The 15636-nt window shown below is 37.8% G+C and overlaps 2 protein-coding genes across 2 annotated transcripts in view; both read left to right on the top strand.

Annotated features, from left to right (window-relative positions):
- Nucleotides 1-15636, top strand: part of LOC138016840 (nucleoporin p58/p45-like) — a 34770-nt gene that overhangs the window by 18448 nt on the left and 686 nt on the right. The window contains exons 2-9 of the mRNA XM_068864017.1: nt 6138-6194; nt 6524-6623; nt 6862-6936; nt 7786-7984; nt 10966-11048; nt 12814-12907; nt 14561-14644; nt 14722-15636. The exon at nt 14722-15636 is cut by the window's right edge and continues 686 nt beyond it. Coding sequence (XP_068720118.1) covers nt 6138-6194; nt 6524-6623; nt 6862-6936; nt 7786-7984; nt 10966-11048; nt 12814-12907; nt 14561-14644; nt 14722-15107 — 1078 coding nt within the window. The 3' untranslated portion in view covers nt 15108-15636. The remainder of the gene's footprint in view (nt 1-6137; nt 6195-6523; nt 6624-6861; nt 6937-7785; nt 7985-10965; nt 11049-12813; nt 12908-14560; nt 14645-14721) is intronic.
- LOC138016843 (uncharacterized) lies at nt 1155-4246 on the top strand. Its single transcript, XM_068864019.1, has one exon. It carries the CDS (start codon nt 1189-1191, stop codon nt 2692-2694), a length of 1506 nt encoding a protein of 501 aa, XP_068720120.1. The 5' UTR covers nt 1155-1188; the 3' UTR covers nt 2695-4246.

The following is a 15636-nucleotide window of genomic DNA, read 5'->3' as shown; positions in this document are numbered from 1 at the left end:
TGAAAAGTGGGTCTTTGACTAGAACTGCATCAGGCAGTCACTAAGTCAAATACCCTATTCTAACCCAGCTGGTATTTTTTACAGGTCACAGACCACAGGTCATTATTTACCAATGGAGAAAGTGTCCTAAACATTCAACTTTTGTTTAGGCCTAACATTAACTTTTATGAATGTTTAGGATACGTTCTGTAATGGTAAATAATGGCCTGTGACCTGTGACCTGTAAAAAATACCAGCCAATTCTAACTAGGCCTTGCTTGTTCAAAGCATGGATAATGCTATCCACTGGATAAATCACTATCCAGCTGACAAATACTAGCAAAACCAATAATATTATTGAGTTATCCAGTGGATAGCGTTATCCATCGTTTGAACAACCAAAGCCTAGTTTGAATCAGTTATTTGACTTTGTAACTGTGATGCAGTTCGAACAACCGGGGCCAGGTGTTTTGTGGAGATGTTAACCCATTGACTGTCACCTCAAATCCCTGAGAATGCCCCCAGTTGACAAGAAAAATCATCTGTAGAGTCTCAATAATGTGGCCTTCAAAGGCAATGTTTCCTAGATTATATCTTCTTCCTCCTCCACACTTGACTTGGAATAGATCATTTAAGTACTCTTTTGTTAATCACTTTTGACTTTTTACATGTACACTAATATTGTAACCTTCTATTATACATGTATAATTTAGTTAATTTGGCTTTTCAAAGTAATGCTCCATATGTATGCAATTTATTATTAAATGCCCCCCTTAAGCCTCTTTCCTGAAGTCATGAACAAGTTTTTGCCAGTTCAATGCTCGAGAAATTAGTGCCACACTAAGTGGCAACAGGGGAGGTGTGGTATTATGGGAGATTGGTAGTGGAGCTTCATGCATAAGGTATCTAAAAAGAAAATGTTTTGAAATCGACGCTCAGACTCAAATACTTCCAAGTCTATAGCATCAATAAGACTATGACAAATAATTTGGCATGGTTTAGATATCACCTTGGAAGGTCACAGATTGATTTCCTAATTCCATGCTTAAGTATCCAAAAACCTTAAATTCAGTTTTTTTGTAGTAATAATAATACCAGACAGATTTTATCAAAAGTAACCTGGAAAGCCCTACAGTACAGCTTGGGGTTGGAGTCTAATGGGTTGACCGAGAAGACCTGGGAAAGTGCCGCTCAATCCCGAACTCAAAAATGGCGTCGTTGCTGTTAATCACAGACGATTGCCTGCTCAGGGTTGTTTGTTTCATAGATGACCCTTATTCTTTCCAAAGTTTTACCCTCACTTGTCAGAGATTTTATCAGCTAACCAAGAATGCCAAAAGCGTCCTTCATCCTAAACTTTTGAAGGCGAAAGCCGCGAATTCTATCAAGCGTTACATAGTTGAAATAGGTGACGATTACCACAGACGTCGCAAGCTTGATGATCTTCTTGGCCGTTCAGCGCATCTTACAGCTTCAAAGCGTTTGCTAACCTACGACAAAGTGATAGGTGTTTGGCAACGCAGTGGTCCTGTCGTCGCTAAACTCTTTACGTGGCTCCGCAGTGAGGAGTCGTCAAGAGAAGAGGGAGAACCAAGAGCCACCTGTTACACAGAATGCAGAAAGATCACCCTACATTTGCCTAAGTGTGCGAAGGAAATGAAAATCGAAACTTCCCACTTTGGCGATTATGGTCATAACTACGACCGAGAACTAAGCATCTTCGTAACGTGTGGAGATTTAAATGTAAGATCGGAACGATTTTCAAGCTATCACCCCGAAGACTACATGTACATGGGAGATGAGGAAGTTGCAGGTGTCGTGGATTCGATGAAAGAGGTGATAGAACTTCTGCAGAAAGAACTGGGTGAGACCGTTAAACCAATCTCTGGCCGATTCTTTATTTGGTTTTGCTTCTTTTTTCCACATGGGCCCAACCTGGATGTAGAACACAAGCTCTGTTTTAAAGATACATCTAGAAACGCAAAGCCCTCTCCAGCCTCAACACAACCTTCTATAGATCAGTTCCACAAGAAGCTAGAGGAAGAAAACAGTGTGGAGAAGTTAGCGTCCGAATGGAAAGCTGGTAAAGAACAAGATTCAAAGCATGCCAAGATCATTGCAGAGAGCATTACATTGTTAGCTCTAAGATCAGATAAGGAGAGTTTTGGAGCTCTACAAAATGACCTTAAGCACTTTTATGGCATTGCAAATGACTACAGTTTTAAGAAACTACCAAAGGAACTTGTCCTCCAGCTGATTCTGCGAACATCTCTTGTACAGAGTGGCTACGATGCTGGGTCAATCGCTGACAAGTATGTGCAGAGCAAAGTTCTGTTTAAGTGCATTTCCGGCAAAACTATGGAGGTGTTTGGTGGTATGCATGGGGATGGAGCAAGTTATCCTACCTGGGATGAAGTAGAACTTCAATTTACCTTACCAGATGGTAAATTGATAAAGTTAGCAGCAAGGGAAAAACCACTTGAACTTGAGAGGTTGGGCCCAGTGACAGAGCTTGTGAAGAAGAGTATCAGCCAGAGCATACCGGAAAAGCTTATCCCAAAGATCGGCAATCTCCTTATTGCTGTTTATTTCTTATCTGCCTTGGATTTTTGTGTTGAAGAACCTTTTATTGACACCTATAACAAACTACTCTCATCAGAGTCAGAATCAGAGGATGAACGATCTTCCGAGGAATCTGAGGAATCTACGGGTTAAAGGGTGCATCAGGATGTCAACAAAAGTATCCAGCATTAACAATAAATGATTTCTGGTAGTGATGAAGTCCTCTCATCACTAATTTCATTTTTCTTCCCCTACATACAACATACTGTACAAACTTTATTTTTGACTTAGGTCTAAGAGTAGCATGCATCCATATCCTTTATTAATGTGTAAGGTACTAATTGGGGACAATCTCTAAGAAAGAAATTAAAATATTTACAGTGTTATCCTTAAAACTTATGTCAGTATCTTAGAGTAGCATAGAAAGACATTTTCAATGAACTGTTTTCATTGTAGACATGTACACCAAAAAAAAATTATTCTGATCAGTTAAACACTAAGTTGTTCAGAGATAACAATTTTTTCCACATTCATCAAGTTCATCTGATAAATATTTCTGTAGTATCATGGTTCTAATTGCTGGCAAGGATTCTATCATCCTTTCGTTTTTAGTTAACTTTGCCCAGAGTGCTGGCCCTAAGTAGCTGGTAAATAGTGGCTGTGCAAGAATGTAACATCCTGGAGGCCATGGTATCAAGGCAGATTTATACAACTGCAATTTTGCGGAAGTTGGTAGGAGAGTTTTTAGTCTGTTCAGTACTCCATCTTGTTTACTGACCCTTTTTTTGGCTAATATCTACTGATTACTCTATGAGAAAAAATGTTCATATCAGATGGCTGTCATTTTTATGTACACTTTGCTCAAGGGCTGATTTCTCCAAGACAATTCCTGTCCAAGGCAGGAGTCTACACTTATAATTTAGTTAGAATGCATATGGGTTGCTCTGAGACAGAGTCGTTGCAACTACTATTTAAAGATTCTACAGTGAAGAGTGTAATCTTGAATTGAAAAGGCCATGGACAGTCAAGAATTTTTCTTCATTTATCCAATCAAGTGTGGTAACACAACAGTGGAAAGTGGTCTTAGTATGTAAGTTGACAGAGACCATTAGTATTATTTAAGGTTTTAAGCAGTTTGCAATTTAGTAAAAATGCACTAAGTATATGACGTGCAATACTTTTCTTATGAGACAAAGTATCACTAGTACTCCGTTTAACATACAAATATGTTGTGACAAAGATTATCGTAGCAAAGAGAAGGTTTGTTTTGGTAAACTGTGCAGGCACAGTTTTCTGAGCACAAAGGAAAAAAACATGAGGTAAATTATCATTTTGTTGCAATATGCACTCTTCAAACATACGCTTTGTTAGTGACTTATTTTTCAAATTATGGTTTCATCAAATTGTATTCTAAGTGTGCAAAATGTTAGCACAATAAGTATAGCCTATTAAACTGCACCAACCTGTTAAGTCTTTTGGAGTTTGTCTAGCCTATTTATATGTAAGCGATAGTCAGTGAAAGTATATAATTATTAATTTTGAGGTTTTCCTCAGTGACATCCGTATAGGTATTTAATATAGCTTTTAGGATATTTTGTGTATGTTATAAAACTTGACTGTGAAAGCCAAGATCGGTTTTACTCTAAAATGTGCTGTTATATTTCTTGTAGAGTTCAAATTAGGAAGAAGTAAACTTCAAAAGCAAAGTTTGTTGAGTGTATTTGTTGAGTATTAACCTACCATATTGTTGTTCTCAGTGAGTAAAAAGGATTGAAAGTTTTTTTATTTTTTTGCCGTTGTTCTATGACCTATCTGTTTTAATTTAAAGACGTGAATTTGCAAATTGAATACAGCCATTAATTTTATCAGTGATTCCTTGGATTGACGAAAATAAATTAACCTCTAGGGAATTTGGAAGCTGACATTTGAGTGTTAGTCTTCACCCAGTTAGCAATATTAATATATCTCTCAGATAGTACGCATACTGTGATTGGCTAAATTAGCGGGCTGTATTCTTTACGCCCCTCTGTAGAGCCCACTAAATTTAGAATTTTGATGAAACATCATTTAGCAAGTTTTTCCTGTCTTTTCTGTTACATAAACTTGTAAGACTGTTTGAATCTTGTAAGCAACTATTTCAGACAGCCAGGAAGATTTAGTTTTTTGGATTTTGACATGGCAGTCTTTGTGGCAGTTGGACCTTCCGCTTGACTTTGACTAGTTTCCTTGCCTGCCTGCCGGATTAATCTCAGAGGTATAATAAATAATTATCTTACCAACCTCGTTTTCTGGGTCCGTACTGTAAGTTATGGATCCTCGTTATTTTCCCGTTGATTTATGGCCCAGCGCAAAAAAACTCAGTCCGTAACTTACAGTAAGGGCCTCGAATTCGGTTAGTAAGAGGTATTTATTCTTTTGAGGGCTTGAACCCACCCACCAACTCCTAAGCCGCTGCCCCCAGTGATGAGTTAAATCATCCGGCGTTAGGCAAACTGAAATCTATTGAGTCTCACTCCCAGCAGTCAATTGGTTAAAGCTTGATAGATAGACATGGGTCTATGGGATAACCAGTAAATTCTAGCTGGAACATTTTAGCTTTCCCGATCTTGTTTTGGCTTTCAATTTGAAATGGTGCTTTTTACTTTATTGATCTTTGTAAGCAATGCTTTATCATGGGATTAGAATTCTGCCAAAGTGAGCAAATGTAAGAATGTTATATGAAATTAGACCCATTGGAAACTCCGAAAAAATCTGAGCTCCAGATGGGATTTAAACCCACAACTCTCTGTGATCTAGTGGGACTCTGTAACCACTGATCCACTGGAGACTCTATGGTGAACAAGTGTGAAATGTCGGTCTTTGACTAGCACTGCATCACGGAATTTACTTAATCAAATAGCTGATTCTAACCAGGCCTGGCTTGTTCAAAGGGTGGATAACTCTATCCACTGGATAAATCACTATCCAGCAGTTGAACACTAGTGTAGCAAAACCAATTGAGTTATCCAGTGGATAGAGCTTTCCACCCTTCGAACAACTGGGGCCAGGTGTTTTGTGGAGATGTTAGCCCATTGACTGTCACCTCAAATGCCCTAGGACACCCCCAGTTGACAAGTGAAATCATCTGGCCTGGGTTGCTCGAAGCATGGTTAGCGCTAACCAGCATTAGTATATGCTAAAACAGTGGATAGCGTTGACCCCATGAGCTGATTGGCTGCTCAAACTCCGGATATCCTTTGCTATTCACCTCCGAGCAATTCGTGCAGAATTTGTGCTCGAAAATGTTTTAATCTTTGCAGGAATATCATCATCATCATCATCATCATCAATCCAATTTTGATCCGGGTTTATCCCCGTAGACGGGGGTGGCTGGATTTACCCCACTTTGGCAGCAATCTCTCTAACTCCCACTCTCCATGAGTTTAAATGATCTTTTTGTGCTATATTATCTTACTGTTAGTATATACTAATCAACTAGTCTGTTTTAGAATATATAACCACAATATAGTCAGAGATGATCTCAGATTTACTAAGAGCCCTTAAAAGTGATGCTAAAGAATTGATGTGTTTAAAATTAGCATTCTTTTCCATTTCAGGGATGTAAAAGATTCGCCATTGCCAAACCCATTAAATGAAATAGCAGAGCATATCAAGTAAGTGGGGAATATTTAGAGTTGTTATTGTTATAATTATTTTTATTGTATCAGCATCATCATTATTTATTTGGTTACTATTATTATTATTATTATTATTATTATTATTATTATTATTATTATTATCATCATCATCTCCTTTAACTTTATGCCGATTTACAACACAATAGCCAAGCCCATTCCTTGGGCCTAGGGCTAATATGAAGTAGATTATTATTATTATTATTATTATTATTATTATTATTATTATTGTTATTATTATTAATGTTGTTGTTCACAATACTGGTGATTATTTAAAATAAGAGTTTTAAATTACCTTTTTTTCACAGAAAATATGTCAAAGAACAAAAGGAGCACAAAGATGAGATTTCTCGAGTGTCTGGAAGTGCACTTGATAAAGTGCGAGAAGAAACCGTTGCCCTCAGACAGGTGTGCTTTTTTTTTTTTTTTTTTGTAAAATTTAATCTTTTTTAAATTAGACAATTTTCACATTTCTGGAATAGAAAAGTTTCTTGTGGAATGTAAACTCTTTTTGTGTTCGTTTATTTAGTAGCTATCCAGGTTAAAACAGAATTTTGTTAAATTCTGGACTCAGTATGTGACAGATCTAGGTGACAAAGGTCTAACTTCAGGTGGATGCATGTTGATGCATGTTTCCTTTTTCCAGGCACTGGCTCTGGTGTCCAACAGCATTCAGAGAGATGGCTGTGCTGTAGAAAATCTTAAAATGGATGTATCACAGGTAAATTATTTAAAATTAACATGAATGCCCTTATTATCAAATGTAAAGAAATTGACATGAGCATCAAGTATAATGCAAAATGTAGGCTTTAACTTAAGCAGTACAAATAATTTTAAGCATGGGAATTGCTATGTCGCGAATGGATTAAAAAACTTCGAGGCAAATGGAGTCCACCTGAGTATTGAGTTTGGGTCTTTTCTTTGGGTTTAAAAACATTTTGAAAATTGCAGGAACTTTAAGCTTTCCATGGCATTAATTTTCATGAGTACTTTAATTTAAAGTACTAGAGAACAACAGGTTTAAAGTGCAAGTCACTTTTCACAGGTCAGTCATTACAGAACCTTTACTAATAATAAACTGAGGGCTCATTAGACCTTGTGAGGCCTAAAAACGATGTAACTTACTCCAGAGGTTAAGGTTAAGGTTTTGGGTTGATTTAGTAGAGGAAAAACAATAGCTTTTAATGAGTGACTTGTGAAATGTGACCTGTGTTATAAACCTGCCGACTTGATAGGGTTAACTAGTGTTACATTATGTTCAAAATTTAAAGACTTTTCAATCTAAATAATTGAAATAAATTAACTTAAAAATGAGAATTAGGAGAGGCATCTTTGCTATTTTTCTTCTCTGTATCTCAACTGAGCTTACCATTGTGGTATTTCCTTTTGAAATGAATGTGTGGATTAAAATGTATAAATGGCAAAGTTCTGTAGGTGGCTCAAAACTGGACATCAGCCAGGGTATGAGCTACCTGTGGCCTTTTCAATAATTCAACGTTTTCAATATTCCTTTTGTTTTTCCGTGTGGTTTTATGATAAATGGTTTTCGGCTTGCATGACTTTGTTGTAGGAACTAAAGAATGCTGAAATTGCTCAAAGGACCAATGACATTCCTCAAGCGCTTCAGCATGAGAACATAGCCCCACAGGAATACTTTCAGCGTCTGGTGGAATCATTTGAAGAAAGGATGCAAATTTACAGAAAACAAATTGAAATCACTGAGAGTCACCTTGCATCGCTTTCACAAGGCCAAACACTGACTCCACAAGGTAACCTTGGGTATTGAATCCCTTTGCCTTCAAAATAGCTTTTTTTTTTTTCAATACACAGATTTCATATTCATGGCAACAGTTGGCAGGCCAAGAGCAGGTGTTACTCAGTTGGTTAGTTCGTTGCTTTGGGAGTGCCAAGAGGTGCCCAGTTTGATCCTCGGTGACTTCAATGTCTGTTTCGACTTTTCTCTGATCTGTGTAGCTATAGCTTTAAATACTCGTCATGAGTAATGACAGAGGGATGGACGTACAGGGTGCACCATCTGCCTCCATTGATACCAGCCTTGTATGTTGCTGAGGGAACTACATTAATTAATTAACTTTGTTTTTCACAGCTGTAAATATATGTAATGGATTAGTACAAATGCTCACATTAATTATTTTTGCATTGTGAATGACTGTCGGTAAAATTTTCTATGGTGAAAGGTAAAAAGGTTAAGTCACTTTATTTAAGGTCTTGGTAAAGGAAAATTTGGGTGTCTGACTCAAATTACTTACAGTGGGCTGTGAAGTACTTTTAACCGAAAAAATTCTGAAAAATTGATAATTTAAAATTTTTAAAACAACTAAAATCGCCTTTCTTTGTTTCCTGCCATAATCCTCACGCGAAAAATGAATTCTGTATCATGTCAATCGCACATGAAAGGATCGGGACAGCATTCATGCACAGTCTGCTACCTTAGCATGTCCCCGAATGCTGATTGGCTCAGCATGATTGGCTTTCAATTAGGGGGCGGAGTTATTTAGCAGACTGTGAACTGCACGCGAAATCTTTATGCTTGATTTTCTGGAGCTTTATTTTGATGCTAAAATAATTTCTCAGACCTCCTGTCCCTACAGGTTTTAAGATATCGCTTCCAAATTTTCAGTTCTAGTAGATGATTATACTGCCTCAAATACTGTGTGAGGTATTTTTCGTTGGGGTTTGGAGACAGACTGATTTTATGGCACTTTTTCTGCCCGAATCAAGTATGAGATTTTCCTTCAATTCCTAATGTATGAAAAATTCTTCACATGGTATTGGAGTTCATTCATTTGTGACTAAGATGCAACAATATGCAGTTGTTTTCACAATAAAGCAAAGAGGCAGGAGCTTCTTCAGCAGACTCAGTTGTTCTGGGTTTGAGGCCTTAAAACTAAAAGGCAATAAATTAACCCATAATTGACTCCCGGGGGTTCCCCATTGACGAGTAAAATCTGGCCAGTTTAGGCCGGGTGGGTGTCAAAGAGTTAATGGGGACATGGTTTTTCAGTGGGTGATTAACCTATTGACTCCCCATTGACAAGTAAAATCGTCTGGCGTTAGACAGAGTAAAATGGTAAGTCTGGCTGGTTTAGGCTGGTTTGGGTGTCAAGGTTAAATACAAAAAACCTAAAATTTAATTCAAATATTTCAATCTATTAGCTTAAACATGCTATATAGTTTCACCCTATACAAAAAATAGTTTCACAAGTATAATTACCGGTACTGAACTTTACAGTCTCCATAAATTTGAACAGTACAACATACTATTCAAACATACCAGTTGTCCATACAGTACATACTTAATTGACCACTCCCCATAGGGGCTTCTCAGGGTCAACGAAACACAATCAACAGAATGACAGAACAGAACAACAACAAGAATGTTTAAGAATCCTCACTGGTAGGAGACAAATCAGTTGGCTATTTACAAGTACAGCCTAGAAGTTGAACCAGGGACTACCAGAAACAAATTCAATGACTGGCTAGAATGGGTCTTAAACCTGGGAACTCTGGACTTTAAGGCAAGCATCCAACCCACTGGGTCACACTGCCTCCAAAAGTCTGGTCAATCATTGTGACAATCCATACAGTAATTTTACCAATTAACTCAATAATACTGTCATTGAATAAAATAACTCACCCTGGTGCTGATCTTTTTGGAGTTGGATTCTGTTACATTCACATTTGCTTCAAATGGGTAAATTTATTTTTGTCATTTGTTTGTGGCCATTGGGGTAACCACGCAATTTTCAATTAAGATAATTAATTCATCAACAATATTTGTAAAAAGCTTTAAAATACAATGTATGGCATTCTTTTCCAAAGTGAAGCTGAAATATCTCTGAAAAATGCATGGTTTCTCCCCATTTTCTTTGTGGATACCAAGAGCACCTACTAGCCTCTTCTTTTCTCCGCATAGTTTTAAACCGCGAAAAAATTATCTGTGCATTTGTAAGCACCACCAGTAGGAAATCCTAGTATCTCGAGATGTGCAGAGCGTATGCACAATAACATTAGTAGGCAGGCACCATCCTTTAAAGGTCAGTGTCATGGATTGTTAGTAAAAAACTGGAAAGGAAAGGAGACCTGTTTACCGATGGCAAACAAAAATTAATGGCCAAATTTTCTTCAAAACTACTATTTTAGCTCACAGAAACCATCCTTTAAAAGTGTCTTTGTTACGCGTAACCAAGATTAAAATGAATGCCAACTTGAAAACGTCAGGCCGATGTTTTCAAATTCTTCTCTTGCATCTTAGATGAACTCTGTAACTCATTTTTCTTTTAAATTTTAATCAATTTTTATGTCACTGCGATGATCCAGTAGCAATTTAAGATTTACAAAGTCAGTGAAAATTTATTTAGTAAATTTGTGGTCAAAATAAATGGGATAATTCCCATGATACTGCCCCTTTAAAGGGTTGTCCATTGATGAGTAAAATAATTTTATTAGACAGTTTTAGGTGGCAAAGGGTTAAATTTTGGTTTTTGAGGAGATGGTTAAACTGAAGTGCTGGTGGTGCAACCTTGTGGAGATAAGATGGGAACTATTAAACTCAACCCACTTGTGGTGTCGTCCGGATTGTGAACCTGATCAATGTTGATGTAAGCCCAATGCTCTCAGCACTGCACCCACCCTGCTTCAGTCAATCCATTCTGTATGATGGCTTGAAGAGCCATTCGTGTCAATCATGTGGCTCTTATACTCCTCATACTCTACTTTTTTCTCGCAGATCTATCCCATGTTTTGCATAAGGTTCATGAAACATTCATTGCCCTTGCAGCTCAGCTTCACGAAATTCATGAGGCTGTTAAGGTGAGAAAGTTGCATGATGAAGAAGATAGTTTCACTGACATTTTTATTCAGTTCTTTGCTTTTGCCTGTGATAAACCAACACAAAAAACGTTCTCTGGTTAAAAAACAGTTAAAAGCAATCATGAGCTTTCGGCTATCAGTCTATAGCCTTTAACGAATGAAAAAATTTTTGTAAGCGAGTGGACGGAATATATACGAAAAGGGGTGCGAAAAAATTCTTATAAAAGTGTAATACAAAAAGAGGTGTGAAGAAGGAGTGAAAAATAATGTAAAAAAGCGACTAATTACAATAAAATGGAGTATTGCCTAGGCAACGGCTTAGAGTTATTATCCGCGTCGAAAGTTTTTGCTGTATGCCATGATTCTAGTGTTTTTCGAACGCAGTAATTGCCTTTGTCAATAAGACAAGCGTTATCGAAGTCAATGGAGTGGTTGTTGCCACGCATGGTTAGCAACGTCTGAGCCCTTTGCATAATTCTTCAAATTTCGTTGGTGTTCCTTTTTTCGGGTTTGAAAAAAAAAAAAACACCAACGAAATTTGAAGAATTATGTAAAGGGCTCAAACGTTGCTAACCATGCGTGGCAAAACAACCACTCCACTGACTTCGAAAAACACTAGAATCATGGCATACAGCAAAAGCTTTCGACGCAGATAATAACTCTAAGCTGTTGCCTGGGCAATACTCCATTTTATTGTAATTAGTCGCTTTTTTACATTATTTTTCACTCCTTCTTCACACCTCTTTTTGTATTACACTTTTATAAGAATTTTTTCGCACCCCTTTTCGTATATATTCCGTCCACTCGCTTACAAAAATTTTTTCATTCGTTAAAGGCTGTAGACTGATAGCCGAAAGCTCATGATTGCTTTTAACTGTTTTTTAACCAGAGAACGTTTTTACATTTTAATAAGTCTTATCCTGGTTACAGTTCCATTTTTACAATATAAATCGTCTGTTAAACCCCCAGAAATGGCTTGATGAGGAGACCTTTTGCAATTCCTATCACCTGATCCAGTTTGCTTCCAAACATCTTGTACCATTATCAGACTTGGGAAAAGTAGAACTGATATAGGTTTCTCAGACTAACATAACAACATCGCAATATCCAACAGGATTGGCAAAACATGTGTGACAGTCCGCCATCTTAGTTAGAATACAAGACATGCGTAGTGCATGATTTAACAAGATGATGCAATACTGTGACCCAGTCTCAAAGGCATTATTTAAAAATAAGTATGTTACAACTGATAAAATGGCCAAGTTTGAGACGTCTTTGGGCTCTACCAAATAAAAAGGTAGACGTGATCCTCCTCTTCCTTATCAGGACAATTAAAACAATTTAATATTTATTCATTTGTCTCAAAAGTGTGAGGATCACTTTTGTCCCACAGTGCAGATAGCTGTATACATCTATTTCAGATTACCAACAGTTTCACTTTTTTGCTGACCAAAGCAGAGGCTGGTCTATGAACTCTTCAAAATGTTGTTGAAAAATTTATGGGGTCATTAATCTTAACTCAAAAGATACATAGACTGTTTTCCCATTCCCCACAATGTAATACGTTTTGAGGGGTTCTTTACATAAAAACAATACACATCATTTACTCTCTTGGAACTGTACCATGCCTCGGTGAAATGGATATTCATTGTTTAATGCAACTCGCCCCCCAAAATGAACTGTATAATGGGATTTCCAAAAATAGCAAATTTAAAAAAAACTGTGGCTTAGTAATTTTTTTTGACTGGATTGTTCATAATTGTAGGTACAAAAAGAGCAGTATCTCAACTACAGAAGAGCTTACTTCAAGGACAGTACAGATGTTTTTGCAAGCAGTTCAAAGGATCTGTCAAAGACAAGTAAGTAACTTAGTCAACTATGCCTTTTATAAGTTAGAGTGTCAAGAAGTCAGTGAGGATTATGTTTTGTTTCTACGGTCAGTAGCTTTTTTAGCTATTGTTGGTTGTCACTCACGTGATCAACAGCCATGTTTCTCAACGAAAACAAAAGAAAACGTTTGCACAACAATAATGTTTAATTACCAGAGGAATTAGTCGGTGCATCAACATGGCTGCCGTGATGTCATGTGAAAACCAAGAATAATTTACAGGGCTGTCAATAAGGGCCGGTAGCCGGCCAAAACCACTGGCTAGTAAGCCATCTTCAGCCAGTTACTTTTGTCTCATTTTACCACCAGTCAACATGAAAAATCTCACACTTGTTAAATTATCATCGAAGAAACTTTTAAAACATTGTTATCCCAGTTTTGAGTGGAATTGACGGCAAATTTTACGAGGATTAAACAAGAGAAATTACAAAGAAACTGCTCTCGCTCGATCATTCCCGTGAATGGTGTGGAACGCCAGGAACATTTAACTGAATAGTTCCCTGTCTTGTGCTTAATCTGATGAAACAACATGGCGTTCGCACTGTGGTGGCAAGCCCTAATAAGAACGTTTTTCCGTCCTCAGTCAAGTGATCCAAGCTCACTTTCATGGCCGCCTACTTTTAATTTTTTAGCCCTCTACTTTCAAATTTATTGACAGCCCCGATTTTTTATTTACCGTTCATTCATAACATAAAAACTGCATCATTTGATGGAATTGTATCTGCCAGGCGGGCAGGTGGTGCTGCCCAGGACAGGGGACAGTGGCCAGGCTATGTGGGGTCAGTTCTGGATGGTAATAGGGAGAGTTTAAGTGAAAACCTGTAAATTTGTTTTGACAATCAGTTACAATTTACCTTGTCCATAAAACTGAACAAAGCAACAGAATTTCATGCAAAGGAATTGGTGGTTTTCTTAAAGGAGAAGATCAATCCAAAATGACAATCCTTTTTAATCGATTGATAGAAAGTTTATGAGGAGAACAGCTTTTAACCAAATTTCAATCTTGAAATAGCTTTGTAACCTTGTGAAGTTCTTGTCAAAAATGCACACATGCAGGCCATCATCTTGGATTATACGTGATGTCTTTGAGCTCAACTGAAGTATTGCAGGAAGCTTGAACACACAAAGCTGTCGGGATTCCTTTTCGTATTCCAGTCTTGCATTTTTGTTCAGCAAACTAAATTGCTCAAATAGGTCAGACGGATGAAACACTATTCATGTTGTTGACATTTCGGAGAGAAGAGGAACAGATGAGCTCAATGACTTCATGTATAATCGAAGATGGCGGCCTGCATGTGCATATCTTTAACAAGGATTTCACAAGGTTAGAAAGCTATTTCAAGATTGAAATTTTGATTAAAAGCTGTTCTCCTCATGAACTTTCTATTGATCGATAAAAAAAGGATTGTCACTTTGGAGTAAACTCCTTTAACTTCAGTGTGACCTGTATATATAAGCTTGGGTTTGCATGTCAAGTATGATATTGAAAGTGGTGTCTGTAAACATCACCCATGTACCTGACATGAAAGGAACCTACCTCTCCACTCTATTAACTCATAGGAATTGGCAACTAAAAGAATGGTCACAATGATCAGACATTTATATTTCACTATATCTCTCACAGGTGCAGAATTTAGTCTTGGTCCTAGTCCTTTTCGAATGTTGTCATCAAATTCATTCTCAGCTACTACAGGGACAAATTTGGCAGGTACAGTTGAGTTATGGCTTTGCAGCAGATTTGACATATTTAACATCATCTCATTCAGTTCTTTTTGCTTTTGTTAGGTCCCCAGGCATTGGGACTTGGAACTCTTCAAGCACACCCTGTTGGCATGGTCAGATCCCTTGGAGCTGTTGGAACTTCATCTCTGGGAACCAGTTTTGGTACAACATCAGGTCTGGGTGGCACCGGCCTAACTACTGGCTCAGCATTTGGCACACCACTGGGCACCAGCACTTTAGGCACCACAGGGCTCGGGGCGACTGGTTTTGGGACTAACACTGGTTTTGGCACCCCAAGTCTGGGTTCCACACCAGGTGGTGCTTTTGGTTCTGGAGGCACAGGCCTTGGAGGGACTGCGCTGGGCAGTGGAGTATCAGCATTTAGTGCACAACCTAAGTTTCAGCTTCAAAGGCCACCTGCTGGAAATAAAAGAGGGAAAAGAAGATGAGGCAGCTATCCTTTCAGCAAACTAGATGTTTCAGTCCTTCATCAACAGACTTACCAATACCTGAATTTGTTTGCAAAACAAGCTTTTTGAGGAAGTCTAAGTTATTTGCTTATTTTCAGCCTAAAATCGGCATTCTGTACTGGCCGTGCGAGCTTCCTTGCAGGCTACCTTTTCTGATTAGTTGGGTTCTTGTTATGAGAACCTTGGTGTAAAAATAATGAGTGATAATGGCAACATGGCCACTTTGGCCACTATAAAATATTACTACTAGTAAAAACTGATAATGCTATTCAAGAGTTTTGATTGCATTTGTCATCATGGTACACAATTGTATGAGCTATTATACCACACTCTACAAATAGAGCAGTTTTCAATTGAGTGTCGAAAGTTTATGATTACTTCATTCAGTGATTGGTTCAAAGTTCTGGTGCCACTTTTTCAACCAATCAGAAGTGAAACCAAAACCAATCGTGGCTCGCTCGTGCACATTTTCCCGCGCTTTGTGTCGGCTACGTTTAATTACTTCGAG

This window comes from Montipora capricornis, chromosome 9 (genome assembly GCF_036669925.1).
Source record: "Montipora capricornis isolate CH-2021 chromosome 9, ASM3666992v2, whole genome shotgun sequence".
NCBI lineage: Eukaryota > Metazoa > Cnidaria > Anthozoa > Scleractinia > Acroporidae > Montipora > Montipora capricornis.
The sequence above is the reverse complement of the archived record's forward strand: the minus strand, read 5'-3'. Positions and strand labels throughout refer to the sequence as shown.

Coding starts and splice junctions, on each gene's coding strand:
- LOC138016843 (XM_068864019.1), top strand. CDS start 1,189: ATGGCGTCGTTGCTGTTAATCACAGACGATTGCCTGCTCAGGGTTGTT.